The sequence below is a fragment of the Ceratotherium simum genome, chromosome 7, assembly GCF_057802395.1.
Source record: "Ceratotherium simum simum isolate JZ-2026a chromosome 7, ASM5780239v1, whole genome shotgun sequence".
Classification (NCBI taxonomy): domain Eukaryota; kingdom Metazoa; phylum Chordata; class Mammalia; order Perissodactyla; family Rhinocerotidae; genus Ceratotherium; species Ceratotherium simum.
In genome coordinates this window covers 4,238,192-4,262,919 of record NC_141906.1, presented here as the reverse complement: position 1 = coordinate 4,262,919, position 24,728 = coordinate 4,238,192, and the positions used below count along the sequence as shown (strand labels likewise).

Genomic DNA, 24,728 nt, shown 5'->3' with positions numbered 1-24,728 from the left:
ACATTGTATATAAAAACTGTGGAGGCTCTGGATGATATATTCTTTAAGAGACTATTTAATTTTCTTAAGGCAAGCAGACACAATAGAGAGAGATTACCTTGATCCAAAAAGGGACTGAGTTGGCCTAAGGTCTATTTTAGGCTTTCAAGAACTGGTCTATTTCCAGTTTGCCCTACTCCTAGAGCACAGGCCTGCAGAGGTCTCAAATAAAATCCTGGGTGTCTAACAGGGCCTTTTCTCCATGATGATTCCTGAACAACAATTTTTGTGTCCCAGCCCCATGAGGATGTCAAAACTCCACTTAATACTTTAGCCTCTTAGCAGCTACTTTCAGCTTGGTTTCTTGGCCTCTTATTCCACAGAGTTTAGAACTTGGCAAATATCTTGAGGGCAAAAGCTATACAAAATGATTTTGCTTCCCTAGCTCACTGAGACTCATGATAGCTCTAGGCTTCCATTTTCTGCTTGGCCTCTATACTTGATGCCATAAACTGGCAAATACTAAATGAAAAAAGGGGCAGAGAAGATCTGGCTCTCCACAGCTTGTTTTCCTTTTCTCTGGGATCTTAGACTCTCAAGTCCTGGCTGTCTTGGCTGTTCTCCAGTGACTTTAAGAAGCTGTTAGTTGTATTTTATCGGCTTTTATAATTGTTCTTGATGGGTGGCTTGGTCTGATACAAGCTACACTGTCACAGCCACAATCAGAAGTCTTCATTCATTACATTTAGTCATATTTTAAAATCCATTAAAATAATATAATTTTAGGATTGAAGAAAGTCAGTAATGTGTAAAAGGAAAAATGCCAAATGGATAAAAGCTGTCACCAGAAGAAAAGTTAAAATTAAATGACATTTTTGAAGGCTGGAAGACTTTTCAATAATCTGAAATATGGAATACTTTACGTAAATATCAAGAGAAATACTTAGGCTTTATCAAGATCTCCCTTTGATAATATAAATCCAGTGCCACATTCAGAGCAATGTATGAATTGACAGTCTAATTACAAGAAATAAGGAAGAGTTGTAAAAAACAAACTACAGGTTTCTCTTGCTATCCCAAAGCAAAGTGTTCCCCTGAAACCTTTTGTAAGCCAAAACGGCATAAAGTGAAGAAGCAATTACCATTAATTTATATGGGAAAAATTTTTGAGCATTCCCAGACGCAAAAAATAACCTACCAAAATAAATCAAGATAAACCACAGATGCTCACAGACACAGTTCAACGCGATGGCAGCTTGATGTTGAGATACTTTTTTTCATAAAAGTGAAAATCCTCTTTGTATTTCTTTTGGTTAGCGAAAACTGGTACTAATGCAGGTCTTTCGTGAAAGCAAAGTGGTGTAAAGCGAGCTTTTGGAGAGCAGGGAAAACCTGTATAAAGATGGTTTTATATACCTATAAAAACTAAACCAGTTTATGTTTAATCGTACCTTGATTTCCGTTTCCTTCTGGCAGTGGCAGTCATTGCCATGTAGGATGGTACTACGCTTGGTATAGGCAGAGAATGTTTAGTTGTAAACGAAGATGGGGCAAGCCTATATATTAAATAATAAAAAATAAAAAGAGTAATTTTCATTTGTACTATGGAGAAAAAGGGGGCATACACTTCCATAATTAGAACATCATTCTGTATTAATATATAAAGGAAAAAACATTCTATACTATAAAACTTCCCTTGCTTGCCCTGGGGTTTTCGTTTCTTTTTTTACACCATGGATAGAGTTGCTCTCAAGAGATTTCTGCATTCCCAACAGCATAGAAAAGTGAGGGTGTCATTCTTCCCATATTTAGATTAGATGTGATTATACAGATGAAGTGAAAGGATATGTTTGCTTGGATGACGTGCAGTCAACCATACCTTAGACCTATGACTATTTCAGAGCAAGCTGAGGTTTGCTAAATATCACTAAGAACAGTGGAATTTCCTTCAGTGAAGATATTAATGAATAATAATAAACATGGTAACCTTTGATGATTACTTGTATCATCTAACTTTGGAGTATGAAGAACAAACTAAATATGTCTTACAGTTTCTTCTAGCCTAATGAGGGTCAATCAACTTAAGATATCAAACTAAAGACTTTAAAATATTGTGTTGGGGAATTAATATTTAGAGAGAAAGAAAATTAAGAGTTAATGAAGGGGCTGGCCCCGTGGCTTAGTGGTTAAGTGCGCGCGCTCCGCTGCTGGTGGCCCGGGTTCGGATCCCGGGCGCGCACCAACGCACCGCTTCCCGGCCATGCTGAGGCCGCGTCCCACATACAGCAACTAGAAGGATGTGCAGCTGTGACATACAACTATCTACTGGGGCTTTGGGGGAAAAATAAATAAATAAAATTATAAAAAAAAAAAAAAAAAGAGTTAATGAAGATAAAACACTGACTTTTGTAATCAAGATAGTAACCTTTACCTATAAAACAGACCTCAAATATAACTAAAGAAGAAAAAGAAAGCTAATAGTTTAAAGGCTACGAGAAAAAAAAAACAAAAGAAGAATTGGCAAATAATCTTTTTCTGTACCTTTGTAAAATATTATTATTTGATAGTGATTCTTGTTCAGGTAATTTACTTTTCAAGTTCTTGGTGTCTTCACATATAATAAATGTAGGGTCCAAATCCTCCTGTCCATATTCTTTTCTCCTGCTAAGAGGGGTATCTACTTCACATAACATTTTCAAAGAATTATCACTGTTCATATTTGAGCTGATGGCCTGAAAACCCGTAGTATGCGATGATGGTTTTAATAAGGTCACTGTAGATGGATTTTGAGATGTTTTTCTACAGTCTTCTGGAGTATACACAATAGGCTGAAGTTCTCTGCTGAGAGAATCATTGAGCTGCATACTTTCAGACAGTGTGCACTTTTGGGCACGCTTTGCTTTCAAGGGAGAAGGCATTAGTTTTCTTCGGGTTCTTTTTTGTGGAGGAATTTTAAGCAGATCTGATTCACTTGAAGATGTGCCTGTTCAACGAAATTAAAAAGAAGCTCAATATGTTGCTTAAATATTTTCCAATAACCCTATCAGTTAAAAAAAAAAAAACAACACTGACAATAAGGTACATTTTCTGTCAAGTGATGAAAATTTAAAAGAAAATAAATAAGTCGGAAAGGAAAAAAACCATAGTTTATTGCTAAGAATTTTAAATCAAGTTAAACTCATTATAAAGAGATTCTAAAACATAACATAAATAATGAATGGCTAATGTCAATATTAATTTATAGATATGACTATCTTGAGATAGTGGGTAATCATGAAAACAAATATCCAACAATTCCAACAAAATTCATAAACAATTTCTAGCTTTCATGTTTGATTAAGTTTAAGATAAGAAAAAAGTATTCAACATTTGTAGGCAGAGATTAGTAACTTGTTCTACCGTAAAATAACACCAGTTCATTACTAATTGAGTGGAAGTCTAGTCTAAATTAACAAGAATGGCAATAACCAGTAAAATTCCAGGTGAATGAAAGAACTATATCTGTTACTATCTCAGGTTTGGTAGTTAATTAAGCATCTGGTTATTTCCTATATCACATATAATTCATAGGTGTGCAAAAATTAGATTAATACCAAAGATAAATGAACATAATTTGAAGAGTTCCGAGTTCTCTTACTTGACCCTCAACAGTCTGTAAAAGCAAGTCTCCCAAATGCCAACGGTAACCAGGTTTGATGAACTTTTCTTAACCCTATCCTACAACTTCTGTAGCTTTTCCAAACGATTTCCCTACTACCTCTCCAACATTGTTGTTACCTTCTTCTTCCTCCAGCCAGTAAATGTATACATTTCCTTAAGGAGCTGTCCTTGATTCTCTATTCTTTCTAGTTACCTCTTGCCACTATCTGCTCAGTCACCTGGGTCCCAAGTAACTAGATTTTTTACCTTTTCCTTGCATTTCCCAACCCCCATCAATCCCACCTCTCTTACGCTTACAGTTAAAACATAATTCTGGTCATGTCATTCTTCTGATTAAAGACTTTTAGTAATCTTTAAACTGAAATGTAATATCTAGATTTTTAGTAGAGAATGCTTGTTTCTTGGTCCAAAATTAAGACACAAATTGTTTTGTTTGCATTTAAGTGTGAATTGCCACAATACTAGACATACTTAAATATTTAAGTACAAAAACATCTCTCAAACACCTCTTGTGAATGTACAAAATAAAAAATTGATTACATACATAACAATAAACTTGATCAGCTCCAGTGTGCTTATCTTCTATTTCTTAATTAACTTTTTTCTGTTTTGCCTATTTCATTCTGGTGAACTTCATGGTGCCTGACATGAAGTAACTTTGCTTGGAGTGTATTGTCCAGGGAAGAAACTATAATGTGTATTTTTGCCCACGTTTTCAAATCATGCAATAAAATTCCCAATTGATGTTATATTTGCTTTACAATATAATACTAACAAATAACACTGACAGCTGAATAAAATAAGTGTTATTCATTTCAGTAAAGCAATTCAAACTTTCAACCAAGTTAGAAAATACACTTAGAACAATCACCAACAGTATACGCATTATTCTTATGTTAGTTGACAATAGGCTCTGCTATGGCTAGGTCGACAATTACCCTCTAGGAAATACAATATAAAAACACGAAGAAAAATATGATTCCTGTTCTACTAAGGAATTTTACTTTTCTGGGAACTAGATAAATGAGATCCAGATCTTAAAATAATTTTCCACTCCCTTTACCATGACATTTGTCAAATTTTCCATTACCAGATATTTTTATACTAATGCTGCAGTGTAAAGACAGTTACTTTCCTCCACTGTGCTGCTACCACCAATTTGGTGGCTATTAATAGCTGGAAGATTAACTTCTTTTCCCATGAGAGGCAGCAGGGGTATATAGAGGATAGAAAACTACATCGAGGATAGAGAACTGAATTGGGAGTCAGGAGACTTGGATTCTATTTCTGGCTTCACCAGCGACTCACTGACTGACCTTGGGCAACTCACTTAAGCAGTGTGGGCATTAATACCCCTGAGAAAAAAAGGGGATACTACCTTTTCACGTACAGGGAATTTCCCAGGATTATATAATACCCATAAAATATTTAGGGTTCAAAGAAAGGCTCTAGAAATATAACTATGCTTTGCTTTAACTGTTAGCATTACTACTTTCACAGGGAAAGCTGTAATTTACTTTCCAGTATTCCATCAACACCCAATGCACAGTTACCACTAAAAGAATACACTTCAATGTCTCACTTCCAGCTTATCAGATATCTAGTTTACCAAGGTTGATGATAATTGTAATATAAACCAAAGGTATTGTTAAAGCAGACACATCTAAGTGTTATTTGAAAAGGCAAGCTTCATAACAACATTCTAAATGGAACACAAAATCTCAAAGGATAAAGATTATCCAGAGTCACTATTTTTCTTGTGCATATCTAGAGAGGGATAATCTCTGGAGTGGCACAGGGCAAATTCCCACGATGGTGGACCACTTTTTCCCTACTGCTTGTAAAGAGCATGAAAATGGAGGTCTTCTATAAGACACTGAAGAGATATCCACCTGTTCTTTGGGATAATCTAAACATACACTCAACATCAAATTTTGATGTGATTAGACTGAGTAATAATTTGTCAGTGAAAGCAATAGTAATGTTACAATGACATATCTTTAGCCATCATTCTGCTCTCCTGGCAGGATATGATAACTTGAAGGAGAAACATACAGACGTGGTAGTTACTGTGGATTCATATAGCACTGTTTTACTGGGACTGGAAGAAGAGATGCTACAGACATAGCATGCACAAAACATAAATCCAGAGGGTTCTTTTCTTTTTATCCTCTCCATTATTAAATATAGTTAAAATAATAATAAGAGAGCAGAAAATAGATGGTCAGTTCAGGACTACTTAGGCTGATTAGTTGCTAAGAAAGATTCAGGAGATAACTAGAGCAAAAACAAGGTTTAAAGGCTTAAATAAAAATTCAGCAGTCAATCCACTATAACTATAAAGGAATAATGATTCCACTTATCCACGAAAACCAAAAGAACACAATAACATTTCGTTTTGAACACGATTTCCAGAATATATAAATACAATTATATAATAAATAATCATTCTCCTTTAGCTACTTAGGTAATAGAGTACTTTAAGTGGGTAAGGAAACTAGTAAGTGTTGGGTTAGGGGCACTGCAAGTTTCAATAAGCTACAAGAACCATTGGATATGCTAGGTTTATGTCTATAAAAGAGATCTGCTGTACTTTTCCATTAGAGGATGTACAGTAACTTTCCAGAAGAGCAGGCTTGGAGCAGTTGTAGTTTCCTCTGATTCAGCCTGGGAAAATACTACTTAACAGGATTCTTTAATTCTTGGGCCTACAGAGTGGAAATGATAAAGAAGGAACCTGGGGGCAGATTATAATTCCTTTAAAAAGGCCCCATAAGATAAGAAAAGGAATCATGTAGTTACAGACTTTCAGAATTAAAGACTCTAATAGCTAATGGTAGTCAATGAAATACCCTTAGCAATGTGGGTGCCACCAGGAGGGGATAAAAAATTAAAAATGCATTGCTATATGGTAGGCTCTTGTAAACTGGGATAGAAAAGACTGGCAGCCACTTGGGAGGATAGCAAGTCTTCTCTCCAGGGTCTCTCCATCTAAGGAACCAGTTCACTACATCACACACTTGAGTATAGTAGGTAGTAGGTAGCTACGTATCTTATGATCTGAAAAATTTTGCTATTTCTAGACCATCTCTTGGGACTTTAACTCCCCAATATATTGTAGGTATACTGCATTTCTGTTGTCCTAAAATGGTTATGACCCATGGGATATACGTCAATATGACTTGCTGAAATTCATGTCTGATAATAATAATAACAACCACAATGTCAAGACCTTTAAAAGAAGTCACTACTACTATTTTCAATCCAAGATCAATGTTTATTTTATTTGTGAAAGAAAAAAAAAAGTTGTAGTCAGCTGTGGTACAAGAGAAACAATCTAAGAGGACTGCACTTGCATAAAAAGAATTCACCGTTTGTTCATCCACCCAATACTAAGAACCTGCCACGTTCCAAACCTTTTCTAGGTATTGAGAACAGTAAACAAGAGAGTTAAAAACTTACCTTTTTGAGGGAAGAAGGCAGAAAAATAAATCACATTAATAAATTAAGATAACTATGATAAATGAGTTCTAAAGACAATAAAACAGAGAAATGGAATAGAGAATGATGGGAGATAGAAGACATGTTACTTGTGATGACCAGGGAAGGTGAGCCTAAAGATAGGATATGTGATCTGAGGCTTGGACGGGTATGAAGGAGCCAGCCCTACGAAGACCTGGGGAAACAGGCAGAGGAAATAGCAAGTGCAAAGACCCAATGGCAACAATAAATATGTTGAGCTCAAGGAAAAGAGAGAAGGCTAGTGTGAGTGAAGTGTAGAGTTAGAGAGAGTGTAAAAATGAGAAGAGGCTAGAGAGATCGAAAGGGGCCAGTTTGTGTTAGGATTTATGAATAAGAAAAGGGTTTGGATTTATTCCAAGTGCAAAGGGACATCTGTGGAGAATTTTAAGCATGGATATGATGTGATCTGATTTATGTTTTAAAAAAAGATTGCTTTGCTTACTGTGTGGAGAATAGAATATGAATGGGCAGGAGAAGAAATGGGGAAATCAGTAACAAGGCTATCGCTATAGCTCAGGCAAGAACCAACGACAGCTTTGGACTAGTGCGGCAGCAGGAGTGATGGAGAGATGTGGGAAGGTTGTTGTAGTCAAATAATGAGATAAAAATTACATAAAGTAAACCCAGAACATTATTCAATGGCATACACAGGTGTGATTAGCTGCCTAACACTCAGGAATAAAGATAAGGAGTTCACATAAAGGAGTAGTATATATTAACTTCATACAACGTAATCAACAGAAATCAACCACTTTCTGTGAAACCTAGAACCATTTCCACAGTCACAATTACAGAAAAGTTCAAAAGGTCGTAAATGTCATTCCCTCAAATTTGGCATTCTCTTGTCACTGACGTCCTCTCCCCTACCCCACTCATCAGGCTTGAGGTCCTGTCCTCCAGTGAGGAGCCCTGATACAAGTACATGCAGGGGGTCTTGGAATCTACTTCCTTCCTTTTCTAGTTTGGATGCTCATGGATTTGAGACAAGAGATCCTCTTTGGGGTTTGAGGATATGATTTCTTATTTGAGATGATGGGTGTTACTATCATGCTGGGGTAGGGAAAAATAAAGAAGGGGAGTGAGGCTAAGTAGGAAATGGTTCTATAACAAGGGTGGCAGATAGAAAAGTTATTGACAATGGACTTTGGCTCTTAGGAAGTTGTACAAAGGGCGATGTGAGGGGAAGACTTAAGTTAATAGAACGATGTGGAAAGGGCATCTCCTTTTAGGTGAGGCACTCTACTTTCTCTGCAAATTCATCTCTAGACACCCTCAAACAACTGATACAGATTTGTCTTCAGTTCCAGACATGGACATTTTATGATTTCAGATATAAGGACTGACTGCTCCACTCTCAATAGCTTGTTAATTACTTCATTCAATTCCTTAAAAAAGAGCCAACATATTTTAATCCATGTTTAGCGAAGCTTAAAAATGCAAAATGTGGTTCTGTAATGAATGTGTGTTGATCAAATAACATAAGATATACATGATATTAGAACGTTTTCTTTTTGATAGAGGAAGGAGGAAGACAGAAAGGCACTGAATATGTGAAGAATTTCTCACTAGAAGAACCAGCACTTGGTTGACTTCACCTTACATGTCTCGTTTTAGAAACATCCACAGTACAGGAAGGGATATGAAGGCTAACTTTGCAAAAGAAAACCAATTTTAACCAACATGTAACTTGAGTAGAGGCATCTAGGTTCCTTTCCAGATTCCCTTTAGAATGATCATATAATAAAAATAGGAGAAAACTTGCCCTAATGTTGGTAATAAGGGAAGAGTATCATCTACATGCCAGGACATGAGAGGACTTTACAAAGGATATTGTGTAGCTAGAACTCAAATAAAGGAAAGCATGGAGAAGAATAGCTTATAATATTCTCCCACTTCATCATTCAGTGCTATCCCTGGGTGTTAAGTAAAAGACACTGCAGGATGTCACTAAAGTCCCTGAAATTAGGAACAAGGATGAGGCAGTAGGTGGGGTAGGAGGAGAAAGGGTGAGACAAGGCGATGACAGCGAAATGGGAATATCTGAATACCAGCAGCAGCACTAAGGCCGCAAGATTCGGTTGTGGCCCGGCTGTCTCAGTGTAGAAAGAACACTTAACAGAAAGCGTCCAACCCTGTGGGCGTTGCTCCCAGCATCGATGGCCACACCACACATGGATGAGAAGGTCTTGGGCAAAGACACAAAGTTTCTAGCTGAGACTATCTGTCGTTCCTGTTCCTTTTCTACACTCCCTGGGCTGTTAGATCCATGAAAAGGAATACATTTTCCCCCTATTTCTGGACCTTAATTTCTACTTGATTATCAGCAAGTTATGGGCAAAAGCAAAGTTATAATAAGCATAAAAGAAGCTCACTAGACCAGTAAAAGGATAATATAAAGAAACGGCAGAGTTGGCACACAACCTCAGGCCTTCTGACAGTCCAGGTGCCATGTTCTTCACCACTACACAGTGCTGAGTCCCTACCACACGGAGACTTAAATCGGGATAATGGCTAAACAAAACATGGGACATTCACAATTACACTGTTATTTAAAGCCATGTTTTACAGATTATCTGATGATACGGGAAAATGAAGTGGTATACAAATTTTATATACAGAATGATCGCAATTTTGAAAAAACAAACAAAAAACCCACCAAAATAAAATCAAAGCATACACATACAGACCCCACAGGAAAAAAAGGAAGGAAAAGTCACAGAAAACAGAGCAGAAGGAAATAATGGCATAATCTATTAAAATATTAGCCTAGGTTACGGCTGGAAAAATTTGAGTGATTTTATTTTATTCTTTAAACATTTGATTACTTTTTATAATAAATATATACTATTTCTGTAAAATTATAAATAACAAAATTTCTTTTTAGAAAAGAGCAATGTCCAGGGTGGGAGGGAGGAAGCCAATAAAAAACCCCGCGCTCTTTCAAGCCTCAGCAAGTCTCAGGAATTGCAGGCATGAGGTTGTCTCTGAAGGTGCAGGTGGAGCTAAAAATAAGAGAATTGGTTGAAAGTTTGTATAAGGAAGTTGGACCTCGCAGAATCTCCTTACTCCATCACCAATACTGCCTGGTGACGGGTCCTTCGTCACCCTGTTAAAAGACACGAGACTTTGCCCTCTGGACAGACTTGCAGACTTGGGGCCCACATGCACAGCTGACACTAGGGGGATTAAATAACTTCTCAATAATCAATGTATGCAGATTTTCCTCCTACTTCTCTAAAATACTGGTAGCTGGGCTTATCCATCCCCTAAACAGGAAATCAAAGAGTTCTTTTTAGATAAAATAACAATAAAAAAGACCTAGGTACTGTCATTTTCAGGTTCCCCAAAACTGTTTTTCTGGAGATCATCATAAAGCAAAGCTCATTAGCTGAAAGACCTAACTATGTACACAGAACACAAGCAGGGTCATCACATATTTGAGGATATGTCTTTGAACAAGATAATCAGGACATACAACCACACATAGGAAAAAAAAAGTGAGAGGAAATAGACAATGGAGAAACAGAACAATATGTTAGAATAAACATATTTAATATCTTCAGAGAGATGAGAAATTATTACATTCATGAAACAAAAAGAAAATGCTATGGAAAGATACTGAATTATAAGAAAGAGTTCTCAGAAATTTAAAATATGAGAGGGGAAAAAAATCAAAATAAAGGGTGTAAGATAAAGAGTTGAGGACATCTCCCAGAAAGAACAAACAAACCAAAAGAGGTAAATACCAGAAGATAGATAATGGAATTAGATGATCAATCCAGGAGATCCAACGTCAGATTAGCAAGTGTTCCAACGACAGAATAGAAAGAAGGGAAGAAAAGTATGTGTGGAGGTAGACATACGTATGCATGTATATGTGTATGGATGTGTATGTGCATAAATACACACATGGAAAGGTCTCAGAGAGAAAAGCCCACAGACTGTTTAATATAATGACTTAAAAAAGACCAATACCAAGGCACATCACAGTGACATTTTAGAATACCAAGGATAAACGGAAGATCCCAAAATCTTCCTGGGAGAAAAAGTCACACACAAATATGGAGAATAAAAATGGTATGACAGTCAACAGCAATAATGGAATCTAGACATCAATGGAGCAATGTCTTTAAGGTTCTTAGAAAAATTATTTCCAACCTAGAATTTCATACCTAGTGAAACAATTACAAAATAAAGATACTGCCATACATGCATTGTCTCAAAAAACTTTACTTCCTATACACCCATTTTCCAGAATCTGTTGGAGGATGTATTTCTGTAAGATAAGGGAGAACAACAAGAAAGAGAATGGGAAAAAAAGCAAATACTACATACAGAAGCCATAAAGCTGTACAAGAAAGAATTTATACACTTCTTGCTCAACAGGGAATAATATTTACTTGAAAAGACTCTAGAGATTTACTTAAAAAAGGTGAAAAACTGTTTTGGCAAGATGGAGTAGGGGAGGAAATGCATATATACTGTAAAAGAGTTAAATCGTTATCTTCCAAAATAAGGAGATGATATCTAAAATTGGAGAATGTATACAAACAAGAATTAGCAGTATAAATTTGAAATTTAGAAATTAAGAGGAAAAATCAGAAGAGACAGCTAAAAGCGGAATAAGAACTGGGAACAGGCAGTAATAGGGCAAGAAATACTTCCTTAAATAGTATAGCACTTGTTAGCTTTCTAAACCATGTACAGGTACTACTTTTTATAAAAATATAAACTGAATTTTAAAAGGAGGTAGAGGTGGAGGGGGGAGAGAAAGGGGGAGGGAAGGGAGATGAGGACAGACAGACACATATGCGGGGGCTTTTAATGAAAGGAAAGTAATCAAATTTGGGGGCTATAAAAGAAAAAAGCAGACCAAAACATATCTCTTGCTTGTCCTGGGATATCTTTACTCAAAATCTGTGGACTCTGTGAATGAGTGGGGTCAATCTAGCCAAAGCTACGAAGCTTCACATTCAAAAGTCTAACTGAAACATCCAAGCAAATAACATGAAATGGAATGGGCAATCAAATAGAAGAGCAAAATGACTATTTCACGCCTAGGGAAGGTGGGAGAGATCTTTTCTTTATTTAGTCCTACTCTCCATTGGCTTACCACCCCCCCTCCCCTACTTATACTTTCTGTAGCATATAACAAAAAGAAAGATAAGACAATTACCTACCTAGTAGAATTTAAAGAGGGCTAATAAAAATGTGAATCAATCAATGACTAGAAATAAATCATTCCATATGGGGAGAAATGGGCAGAACACATTTAAAGTCATGAGTCCCAGGAATGAAGGAAAATTTATTTTCTTCAGGGAACAGGTAAACCACTTGTGAAAGCTGAGCATTAGCATGTGTAATTTTGATATGCCGAAAAGTTTATAGAGAATAATAGAAATAAAAATAAAGCGTAGGATAGCAAAAACTGTAAGAAATAAAAGACACGTTTTGTATAAGGACATGGATTTAATCAGTTTGCTTTCTTTCAGATATTTTAAGTGTCCCAAAAATCTCCAGTTTTAGCTATATTTCTTACACCTATCTTTAGCTTCACATTTAGATTTCATATGAAGACAAGACATACTTTAATTTCTTTACAGGTTTGTTGAGAAACATTCAGATGATTAAACAGAGAGGATGTCACTTGAAGAATCAGCAGATTTTCTATTACTATTTTCAAATTAACCAGAATATATATAATTCTTTTTTTTTTTTTTATAATTTTTATTTATTTATGTTTTCCCCCAAAGCCCCAGCAGATAGTTGTATGTCATATTCGCACATTCTTCTAGTTGCTGTATGTGGGATGCGGCATCAGCATGGCCAGAGAAGCGGTGCGTCGGTGAGCCCCCGGGATCCGAACCCGGGCCGCCAGCAGCGGCGCACGAGCACTTAACCGCTAAGCCACAGGGCCGGCCCAGAATATATATAATTCTAAAGAACAGTTTGGGAACTACCTGGAGAGAAGCTGTTCATGGAAAAATAATTTTGATTATTTAAGTAAACTTAAAAGGTCTCAGACAATTATCCTGAAATACAAGATGATCCTTTTAGACTTACTAATACCTCACATAGTTAAAGTCGCATATTAATGAAGTAACCATATAACATACGCAAATGCCGTTTTTAGAGTTGAAGCTTTTCTTAAAAAAAATTTAGCAAAAACGCATAAATGCTGGAAACTTACTAATAAACTCCTAGTTTGCAGAAGAGGGTAGGCAGCGGAGGTTATATGATTAAATAATACAACATTTCAAAATGATTATGTGTGACAATTCAAACCAGGTTTTAAAAATAATCAAAGATAGAGCTACTGAAGGATGCAGAAGGGCATCTCTTCTAAACTCTACAGTAAGTTTTGTTTAATGAATCCAATTCTAGTCTTTGCAATACTTATCCATTAACAGTTTAGGAAACATCTTAAAATATTTATATGATGCTTTAAAGCATCTTATGTACAACTGAAAATGAGCATTTCAGGATAAAGTGGTTACTGTTCTATTCATCTGTTCCTGCATTATGGCTAGAGATTCCCGTTTCAAAAAGTTTTTTACTGTAAGTTCATACAGAGATTTAAAAAGGAAGTCAGACAAAAACATTTTGTTGAGACTGCCAACTTTTAGAAGCCTTTCAAAAGACTTTTAAGTATTAAAACCAGTTTTAAAATGAATTCTAAATGCAAGCACTAAAGTGTGAATTAGATGAAGAAAAAATACAATTTTCATTAGTAATAGTCCAGATTGTAACACAATGTTACCTGGATTACAACATAAGTACATTAATGGTTGTGTAGTTTGTGTAGTATTGTATAGAATAAAATATGCTATTAATATAAGCAACAGTTGAAAATAAAAACAAAAACAGTGAACAACAATGAAATTAGAATTAATTTGCCTGGCCCACTAAATTACATTTGCTAAGTGGTTAAAAGAAGCTGCAAATAAATATTTGATGATTGTTTATTTCATTAACTACTTAACCAAAGTTTAGATATTAATCTGCCACTGCGATCTCTCCCCCACACTTCTGATATTTTAAAGAAAATAGTCAACTAATGGCACTGTAATATAAGAAATAAATTGGGTATTTTGACTCAGTTAATGAAATATAGGAGAGTCTCATGAAGAAGTATATGAAAAAGACGTGAGAAATTGACTGCCTATATCTCAAGAGAAACATCTAAAAATGTACTTATTGGCTGTATTGGTCTTTAAGCTATTTAAGTCCACCAGGGAGCACAATCTAGTCTACTTCATTATTTCTATCTTTCAAATATTTCATCGCTCCAAGAAGCCTATCCCACAGATTTGTCTGAGGAGTCTGAAATGTTTCTGGTAGAAAGTAGAAAAAAAGAGAGTTGTTTCATGCCTATCTTTCTAAATGTAGTTTTAAGAAATTTAAGAAATGTCAGTAGTCTTACCTTTAAAATATTTTTTAAGAATATTTTTATTATAAAAAATTTCCTTAGGCCCTAGGGTTGAATGTTATATATATTAATATTTGTGTATATATTTTATTGTATATAACATATGCTACTTTTTACATAATTCTGCTAATATACAAGGATATCATATAATTTAAGATAATTATATATTATAGACTATCCCGGCACATTAGCAGATCAGGGAAGGTGAAATAAAGTGGTGGTGTAAATGAGCTAATCCTCATCTCCCAGAATGAGAAGTTGGTAACATCTAAACACAGATGAATCGAGAAACAGCAGTATAAACATAATGTTTAGAAATATTAAGTAAATACTAGAAGTTTGTTACAAGTCATCCAGCATATATTTCAACAGAGAATAGAAAAAACAGAGTTGTTTTATACCTATTTTTCCCAAAGGTAGTTTTAAGAAATGTCGTTACATTTTTACTTTTAAATGATTTTTATTATAAGAAATGCTCTTGGGGTCGGCCGGGTGGCGCAAGCAGTTAAGTGCGCGTGCTCTACTGCGGTGGCCCAGGGTTCGCCGGTTTGGATCCCGGGCATGCACCGATGCACCGCTTGTTAAGCCATGCTGTGGCAGTGTCTCATATAAAGTAGAGGAAGATGGGCACGGATGTGAGCCTAGGGCCAGTCTTCCTCAGCAAAAAAAGAGGAGGATTGGCATTGGATGTTAGCTCAGGGCTGGTCTTCCTCACAAAAAAAAAAAAAAAAAAAAAAAAACGCTCTTAAATTAATGAATTATTAATGACAAGTCACATCCAAATAATTTTAAACCAAATGCCTATTAAAGAGGAAAAGGAATTTAGAACTTACACATAAGTGTTTTTCCTAGTAGCAGAAATGAACAACGTAATATAAACCCTATCTACTTTAACTATGACATTCCTATGTCATAGAAATCATGTAGTTTAGCAATCTATATTTTTCTGATAGAAAAATGAATTCCCATTTTAAAATGGTGGTCTTAATTCCTGATTAATTTCAGACCACCAGGAAAGTCACAGAGGAGATCATCTCATACATAGAACCAGAATTTAGTACTAGATAGTCTTAATGTTCATTTAAATTTTCTTATTTTATAATTTATTGCTCACAGCAAGAAAGTGACATGCTCAAAGTCATATATCAATCATACTTGTTGTTGGCAGAACTGAAGTCTCTTGTTGATTTACCAGAGGAAAGACAGGTAAAGAAACAAAGTAATACTAAGTAATAACATATATAATTATAATGAAGACTTAAAAATAAAAAATTTTATTCACAGACCCAAAAATATGAATAGAAGGCAATACACCATCTCACCCCCTTCAAACTGAGATGCAATCTCCTGACTACTACTACTAGAAAGAGGATATAAGTGTGAATGAAATATGGATACCATTATAATTTAAAATTGGGTTACATAAAAATTACAAACCACTGTGAATAAAAGAAAAAAATGTACCATATATAGCAAAGGGTTTACAGCTCTTGCATGTGTATATAAGTACGTCTATGCATACATACGTGTCTGTGTGATCAGTCATCTATCAATCAAGAAAGAACGCTTACAAAATAAATAAGAAAAATGACAGATAACAGAAAAACAAGGCAAAGGAAATAAATAGCTAATTAATTCAGAATGAACTACAATTGGACAAAAGCACATGAAAAAAATGTTCATCTTCATTATTCATTAAAGTGGTAGACTGTACAGTTATAATAGTTCTGGAGAAGAATTTGACAATGCATATCAAACATTAATACATACAATTACATTAATGTAATTGTATGTATTACATTGTATGTATGTATGTATTACAAAATGTAATGTAATGTACATACAAACATTAATACAATACAATGCATAATATGTACATTAATAATGTACATACCCTTTGATCTAGCTATTCTACCTTTTAGGGGCTAAGGAAACAACTAGACAAGTTGCAAAATGTATCCACACACACAGATGTTGAGTGGAATGTCACTTACAACAGCAATAAAGTGAAAACAAACAAAATGTTCATTAGTAGGGAATTAGGTAAATACAATAGGCAGCTGTTAAAAACAACTTAAATTCATATTTTATAGGAAAATGTGTATGTAACAAGTGGTTCAGTGAAAACAAGCTGGTTATCTAACTGTACGTATAACAGACCTCAATTTTTTGTTTATAAAAACCAAACTACGGGGCCCGCTGGGTGGCACAAGCAGTTAACTGCACACGCTCCGCTTCAGCGGCCTGGGGTTCGCAGGTTCGGATCCTGGGCACACACCGATGCACGGCTTGTCAAGCCATGCTGTGGCGGCGTCCCATATAAAGTGGAGGAAGACGGGCACAGACATTAGCTCAGGGCCAACCTTCCTCAGCAAAAAAAAAAAAAGAAAAAAAAAAGACGAGGACTGGCATTGGATGTTAGCTCAGGGCTGATCTTCCTCACAAAAAACAAAAAACCAAACCACATATGCATGCTTATAAAAAATGTCCAATAAGCTATTAAGACAAAATATTAATAGAAGTCAACGGAAAATACTTCTTTTGGCTTGACTTTTTTTTTCAAATTAAAATAAATGAACATTTATTGCTAAGATAATAACAAGGTTAAAACATCAGTGAACAGAGCAATAAACTTAAAAATGAATTATTGAAAAAGCCGTTTCTGACTGTCAATGAAGTTATAGTTTGTTGGGAAGAGGAAAGGTAAGGCATGATAACTGCTATAACAGTGGAATAAAAAATACAGTGGAAATGTAAAATAGTATGTGCAGGCAGAGAAGAGGACTCCTTAAAGGGAAGGTTTCATAAAGAAGGAAGTATTTAAACTGGACTCTCAACAAGGATAAGAATTTTAATAGGCTAGGATGTGGGATAGAGTGAGAGGAAACAGCATTCAAGATTGAGGGAAAAGCTTGGAAATTGCAGAGGCAAGAAACAGAAAGCAAGTACAAAGGAAGATTGGGACACCAAGTGCCTCTGCAGCTTGACATTGGACTGGCAAAGCCTTTGAAGGCTCTCCTAAGTAAGAGGTCTGCTCTTTATCAGGAAGATCATTTTAGTGTGAAAAGCAGACTGTAGAGGGGAAAGACAAGAATCTCTATTAGATATCACTATAATTATTCATTTCTTACATCAAATTTTCTCAAAATGTTTTAAAATAAATTGAATTAAGAAACATCATTCTAATCTCTGTCTGTCTCTCCGTTTTAAATAAATCTCTAAAACACAAGTACTAACTGGCAATTTCATGTGGTTTCTTAGGTAGGAGGGGGTCTATATTCATTTTTTAGCTCCTTGAAATATTCCACAGATGGTTCCTTTAAATAAAGAGACTAGATAATTTATCACTGATAAGTTAAAAATCTCTCTCTCAAAAAATGGGCAGGCCTTCTGGGGTCATCTTTTGATGTGCCATATCGTGTGTCCTGAATGATTTTACCCAGAGGAACTAATTTATCAAAGGCTTAAGACTGCAAACGTTAAAAGATTTACAGAGCTGTACGTTAGTGTAAAAAGCAGAATGCAGTATTTAGCAAACATGAGTCAGAGCCTGCAAAGCAGAGTTCATGACAGGGAGACATTGATGAATGGGATTAGATCTAATTGAGGTTTGGTACAAAATGTTGGCAAGGATTTTTCTTTTGCTAGTGCTCATGTTAACATGTACGTGAGGAGGTATTTTGGGAAACTATGCTAAATTAAAATTAGTTGCAAAGTTCTAAAGTGAAATCAAATATTAATATATGCATTTCAATAAACGCTTCTAGGCTACAAATGATTGATACAATTACTGTACTAATCATAAATTTGGATTCTTTTCAACAGCTCTGTGACTCATGGAATTCATAGTTGCAAATGATACAGGTGAATGAATTTCAACTATTTAAAAGATATGTAACCTTACGGTACTACTGAATTAACCAAACTAATAAACATTTTATAATGCATTCATAAGAAACTATTGTGGTTATTGTAGTATTAATGTCTACACAGATACTATTGGCAATTTACAAATATTACAAAGAGAGAATACATTTTTCCCATGTATTAAAGAATTGTCATAGTTCTTTAAATTAATCCAGCACTCTGAGTAATAAATCAACCATAACCATTTGATACCTGTCTCTGTGCGAAACAGCAGATACCATGTTTTTCTCTCAGTCTGATTTTCCTAGTATTCATGCTTATTTAAGATGGGAAAAAATAAAAAAGACAATGCAAAGACCTTTTAAATTTATAGTAATATTTACAGTTACAGATGAATAACTGAACGCTGTCTTGTGACCAAGGAGACTAAGGGCCAAATGAAATGTATGTAGGGCTACAAGCATGACTTCCATTGTCTATTGATAATGATTAAATTTTGTTGCCAAATGGGAAAATATATGGAAGATTTAGTTTATAAACATTTTGTTGCTTCATATTTATTACATAAGGAATTAATATAGAGATTTCCTATTTTTTAGATGAAATTCCCACATATTCAAGTAATTTTAGGGGAAACCTAACCTTACACTGGAACTCTATATTCAATCAAAATATCTGTACTGTGAGACATTGGTTCTACTGGTATTTTTTCTTTTATTGTACAATCTTTAAGATAAAACCACTGCCAGGGTGTAAAATTTAAGAAAAGGAAAGGTTAGAGACAGAAATATTACTAAATGTGAGTTTCCAGATGGATAATGAGGAAATCTTGACTTTTCATTTAATGTCAGAAATTTTATCAGTTCCATAAATAAACCTTGCTGCCAGCACCACCACCCTACATGGCACTCAGTGAGTACACTTTCTGTTTTCCAGACCCAAAATAGGTGAATGTTTTACTCCAAATCAATAGTCATGCAGTTTGTAGGCAAAGATTTCAAGTCAAATAAACATCTATGCCAACATCAAGTATTGACATTGGTAAAGTACTAAAATTAACAAAATCTAAAAAGTTGGTTTCTTCTTGAATAAGAAGTAATATAGGCTCATTAACATAAGAAAAATAAAAATAGCCCATATAACAAAAATATAAAATATTATATTATGGATACCTTTAATAACAAATGTACAAGACACATGAAAAAAATTCTAAAACTTTGCTGAAGAACAGACAAGAAGATATGAACATGGCGAGACAAACTAGTCTAGAGTGAGAAGACTTGATAGTGGAAAAATGTGAAGATAAAGTTAATTTATAAATTTTTAAAAAGATTTTCTTTCCTTGGAATTGGAAAATATTATTCTAACATTCAGGGACAGCCAAGAACATTTTAAAAACAAAGACTAACCAAGGGGGACTAGCACTGCCATATATCAAAAAATACTATAAAATATCAGTTATTAAAATAAGAGCTACTAGCTCTAGGATAGATAAATAGGCAAAAGAATAGGATAGACATCTAATAAATAGAATTATATATTTACTACTTACTGTATGTAAAATAAAGGTGCCATAAGGATGGATTGTCAATATACTACACAAGAATGACAGGCTCTTTGGAAAAAATTAAGTTAGATTCTTGCCTGTTATCTTATATCAAAATAAATTAGGACAAAAAGAAGTGACAATTTAAAACCTTGTGGATGAAAAAGACTTTTGAGGAATGCTTCCAAAGGCAGAGAGAGAGAGAGAGAAAAATAAGCTATTTTATGATATAAAAGTTTTAAAATTTCAGTATGAAAAAGGACATCTCAAAGTTATGAGTAAATTATAAATTTGAATATATTTGCAACATGTATCTTACAGGAAAGAGTTAATATCCCTTAATGATCTCATCCAGTCCTATGGCTTTAAATATCATCTAAATGTTAACAACTCTCAAATTTATATTTCAGTTTAGACTCCTCTCCTAAATTCCAGATTCTTATATCCAACTGCTTACATGATGTCTCCACTTGGATGTATCTTAGACAAATGTAAAATGCCCCAAATTGATCTTCTTATCTTCCACCAGCTCCACCCTATAAACCTGTCCCACCTGATATCTTCCCCATCTCTTTTAAGGTGACTAGATTCTTTCAGTTGCTAAGTTCAAAACTCTTAGACCTTTGTTTCTCTCACATCCCAAATCCAATTCGTCAGGAAATTCTGCTGGCTCTACCTTCAAAATACATTAGAATCCAACCACTTCTCACCAACTCCACTGCTACCAACCTGGCTGAGCCACCATCACCTTTTACTTGGGTTATTGCAGTTGTTTCAACCCTTGCCATACCACAACCTATTCTCAACACAGCAGCTAGAGGCATCCTTTTAAAACAAGACTGAGATGTTACTTCTCTGCTCAGATCATGCCATGTTCCGTTTTGTTCAGAGTACAAACCTAAGTCCCTAGAATGACCTACAAGGCTCTATGTGATCTGCCTGCCTCCTCTTTATCGCTATGGTCTCATCACTGTCTACTTTTCCTTGCTACCAAGTACACGTCCTTCTTGCTGTTCCGTAAGTATGCCAAGCAAACACCTGTTAGAGATTTTGCACTGCTTGTTCTCTCAACTTGAAAATGACTCTTCTCCCAGATATCCACATGGCTAACCCTGTGAACTCCTTCAAGTTTTATGAGTGAGAGCGACGATGACCATGCTATTTAAAGTAGCAACCTCTCCTCCATCCCACTCCTGAAGTCCTTTTATTTCTTTTCCCTTAGCACCTTCAAAGATTCTTTTTACTTTACTTAGTATATTTATTGTCTTTCTCCCTCCACAAGAATATAAGCTCCACGAGGGTGAGAAAGTTTGCTTTGTACTTTGATGTAACCTTGGCATCAGATAAGTGCCTGGCACGTAGTAGAAGTTCAATAAATATTGTTGAATGAAGGAATAAATATCTGTAAAGCTCTTGTAAATAAGCAATAATTTTTACAAAAGATGACTATGCCAGAAAATGTTCAAATGATGGCTAGGTCATTCACAGAAAAGAAAATAGATCCTTAAATAGATGAAAGAAAAAAAAAATTCAACTATACTAGTAAGTAAATGGAAAACGTAAAGAATATTTATGACTATTAAATTGGCAAAGAATCAATAAGTAATTCGCAAAGAGTAAAGAGAGACAGAGAACCCCAGATTTGGGAAGACTGAGTAGATACATCAACCAATGACGAGATATGGGCCTTGTATGGATACTGATATGAAAAAAACTGTAAAAAGAAATCATTTACGAGACAATGGGGGAAATTTGAACACTGATTTGATGTTTGATGACATTAGGTATGAAGAGGGCATTGTGTTTTCTTTTAGAAAGACTAAGATGTAAATGGAAGAAATGATATGGTTAGGTTTCTTTCAAAATAATCCAGTGTAGATGTAGATGGCTTAGAGAAAAGCAGATGGGGTTCTCAAGATTAGCCATGAGATAATTCTTAGGTGATGGGTACACGGGGCTCATTACAGTATTCTTTGTATTTCTATGTGTGTTTGAAAATGATCTTCTAAAAATTAAAAATTGAGAATATTTTAACACCAAAAGCTGGTGAGGGTAAAAGGAGAAAAGAACGCATTTTCTTCCACTGCTGATGCGAGTTAAATTGGTATAATCACATGGTGGAGGGGTACTTTGCAGGATATATTATAAATTTTAAAAAATGTGCATATTCCTTGACTTGAGCCAGAAATTCCATTTCTAGGAATTTATCATAGGGACAATCAGACACAATTATCAGACAGGATAAGTACACACATTTGCTTATTGCCATATTAGTTATAATAACAAAAACTTATTAAACAACCTAATTGCCTAACAAGAGAGTACATATTAAACTAATTATGGTTAATCTCGTCAGGCTTTTAAAAGCATAGTATGTGAGCATTTTAAATGTAAAGAACGCAGCTGATCTAGTAAATACTCTTTAAAAGTCCCTAAAGCACCAGAAGAAAAATTCAAATCCCACAGCATTTAGTATTTTTTTTTTTTATGGTGAAGAAGACTAGCCCTGAGCTAACATCTGTCACCAATCCTCCTCTTTTTGCTGAGGAAGATTGGCCCCGGACTCACATTCGTGCCCATCTTCCTCGACTATATATGTGGGACACCTGCCACAGCATGGCTTGATAAGCGGTATGTTGGTCTGTGCCCAGGATCCGAACCTGCGAACCCTGGGCTGCTGAAGTGGAGTGCACGAACTTAACCACTATGCCACCAGGGTGGCCCCAGAATTTAGTATTTTTGAAATTTAACAACAAACTGTTTGATATTACCTGCTTATAAGAGTACAGGAAAAAGTCAGTGAAACAATGTGAAAGTGTAAGATAAATGGGACACATTTTACTCATGTTTTTGCTTAAGTTAAATATGTTCAATTTTACTTCTAAAATTTATTAAGACTACCACTTATAGTATAATTTAAGCAACATATGCTATGTGGGTATTGCTTCGTGTATTTAGAAATGCAAACATAGATTTCACTATTTACACTTTTTTTAATGAACTACTTCAATATTCTAAGACTCAGAAAAATAAATATTTATAAGTGGACTCCCTTTATCCCCCTTCCCTGTTATTCATCTTTGACTTTCTACTCATAATGAATAAAACATACATAATTCACAGAATGGAAAAGATGTTAAGTAAATAGTTAACCTATGAAATCATGTGAACAAAATATTAAAATAACTAAGAACAAAACATAATAAAAACAAAACCCACTTTCTGATATGTTTTCAAAAGAAAACACATATTTATAAAATGTAACATGACTTCAATAGTCTTTCCTTTGGAACATGTTATGAAAAGGAATTAAGAGCCAAATAAATGTTTTGTTTTACTGCTGACAAGTATAGTCTGTGCAATTACATTGTAAGTGAAATATGGATTTGTAAATAAGGAATAATGACCATCATATAGCAGGTGGTCAGTATTTCTCAATCTTGGTGTTAAAACCCTATTTCCTCTCCAACATCTTGCATACATTATAAAGAATAAAGGCCCAGAAGGTACGAGAGACTCTGAAAAAAATCTTAAGTTTTCTTTCCAAAGATCTCAGCTAGGTCAGTTCTAATGATGATAATGCTTTATTTAAAGAAAAAGACGAGACACATAGATATATATATATCTCCAACTTCTCTGTCATCTTAATGTAAAAGTATATAAGGAACTTAATAAGAGAGATCTAGGTAATTGAGACCAACCTCTCTACTGAGGGCAACTAAAAATTCTAAACAAAAGATAAAAAACATATGCTTGAAGGCACAGGAGAGCTAACAAGACTGTGAAGAATTATAGGCGTGTATCAGGAGGAAGTTGGAGGCTCAGGAAGGTAGTCTCTGCATTGACAGTTATTTTCCCCTCGAGGTTGTTTGCTGATGCCGGAGGTGGTGGTACAAAAGCTTAGCAACATTGTGGAGAGCTTTACAGGACTGGGGTGCTGGAACTGGAATTTAGGGCCCACTAAAAGGAGTTCTTCATAAACCCTCCTCACTTTGAGTTGTGACCCTGAACAGCTACACTCTAGAGGATAAATCAGGGATAGGCAGGCCTTCGCAGAACCCGTAGTTCAGTCTCAAATGACTTCAACCTCTAAAATTGGGCTGAAGTGATCTTGCGTTGCTAATGCCACTAGGAACCTGGAAGAAGCAAATACAAATCCTCTCTGAAGGAAGACGTTATTATCAGAAGCCTCAAAGTATTTCTATAAACAATTTCACAAATATATATCTGATGTACCAAAATTAGCATGCATTCAAGGAAATCAGACCACGTGAAAGAAGAGAAGAAAGAGATAACATGAGGGTTCCAGACTTGGTAATTCTCAGACACAGACTTTAAAATAATTACACCCATTTTGTTCAGTGAGAATTTTTGCAGAGAAATGAAAACTATAAAAAAGAATCAAATGGAAATTCTAGAACTGAAATATAACTGAAATTAAGAACTTGATAGATTTAAGAAACATTTGACATAGCTGAAAAGAGAAACTACAGAATATGTGAAAAGAAATTTCCAGGGATAGAAAAAACAATGAAAAGCAGGAGGGAGTAAAAGGCATTGATAAGACAATGAGAAGGTACCACGCACTATAACTGGGGTCTCAGGAGCAGAGGAGAGAGCATAAGTGGCAGAAGCAATATTTGAAGATATAATTTGAACTTTACAAAGCTAATTAAAGATAATCCAGACACAAATTAAGGAAGTTCTATGATCTCAAGTAAGAGA

At 35.1% G+C, this 24,728-nt stretch overlaps 1 protein-coding gene across 2 annotated transcripts in view; it reads right to left on the bottom strand.

Moving 5' to 3' along the window:
- Positions 1-24,728, bottom strand: part of KIF18A (kinesin family member 18A) — a 90,483-nt gene that overhangs the window by 7,702 nt on the left and 58,053 nt on the right. For both annotated transcript variants that reach the window (XM_087433061.1, XM_087433062.1), the window contains exons 14-15: positions 2,521-2,962; positions 1,431-1,535 (exon numbers count right to left, since the gene is read on the bottom strand). In XM_087433061.1, coding sequence (XP_087289187.1) covers positions 1,431-1,535; positions 2,521-2,962 — 547 coding nt within the window. The remainder of the gene's footprint in view (positions 1-1,430; positions 1,536-2,520; positions 2,963-24,728) is intronic.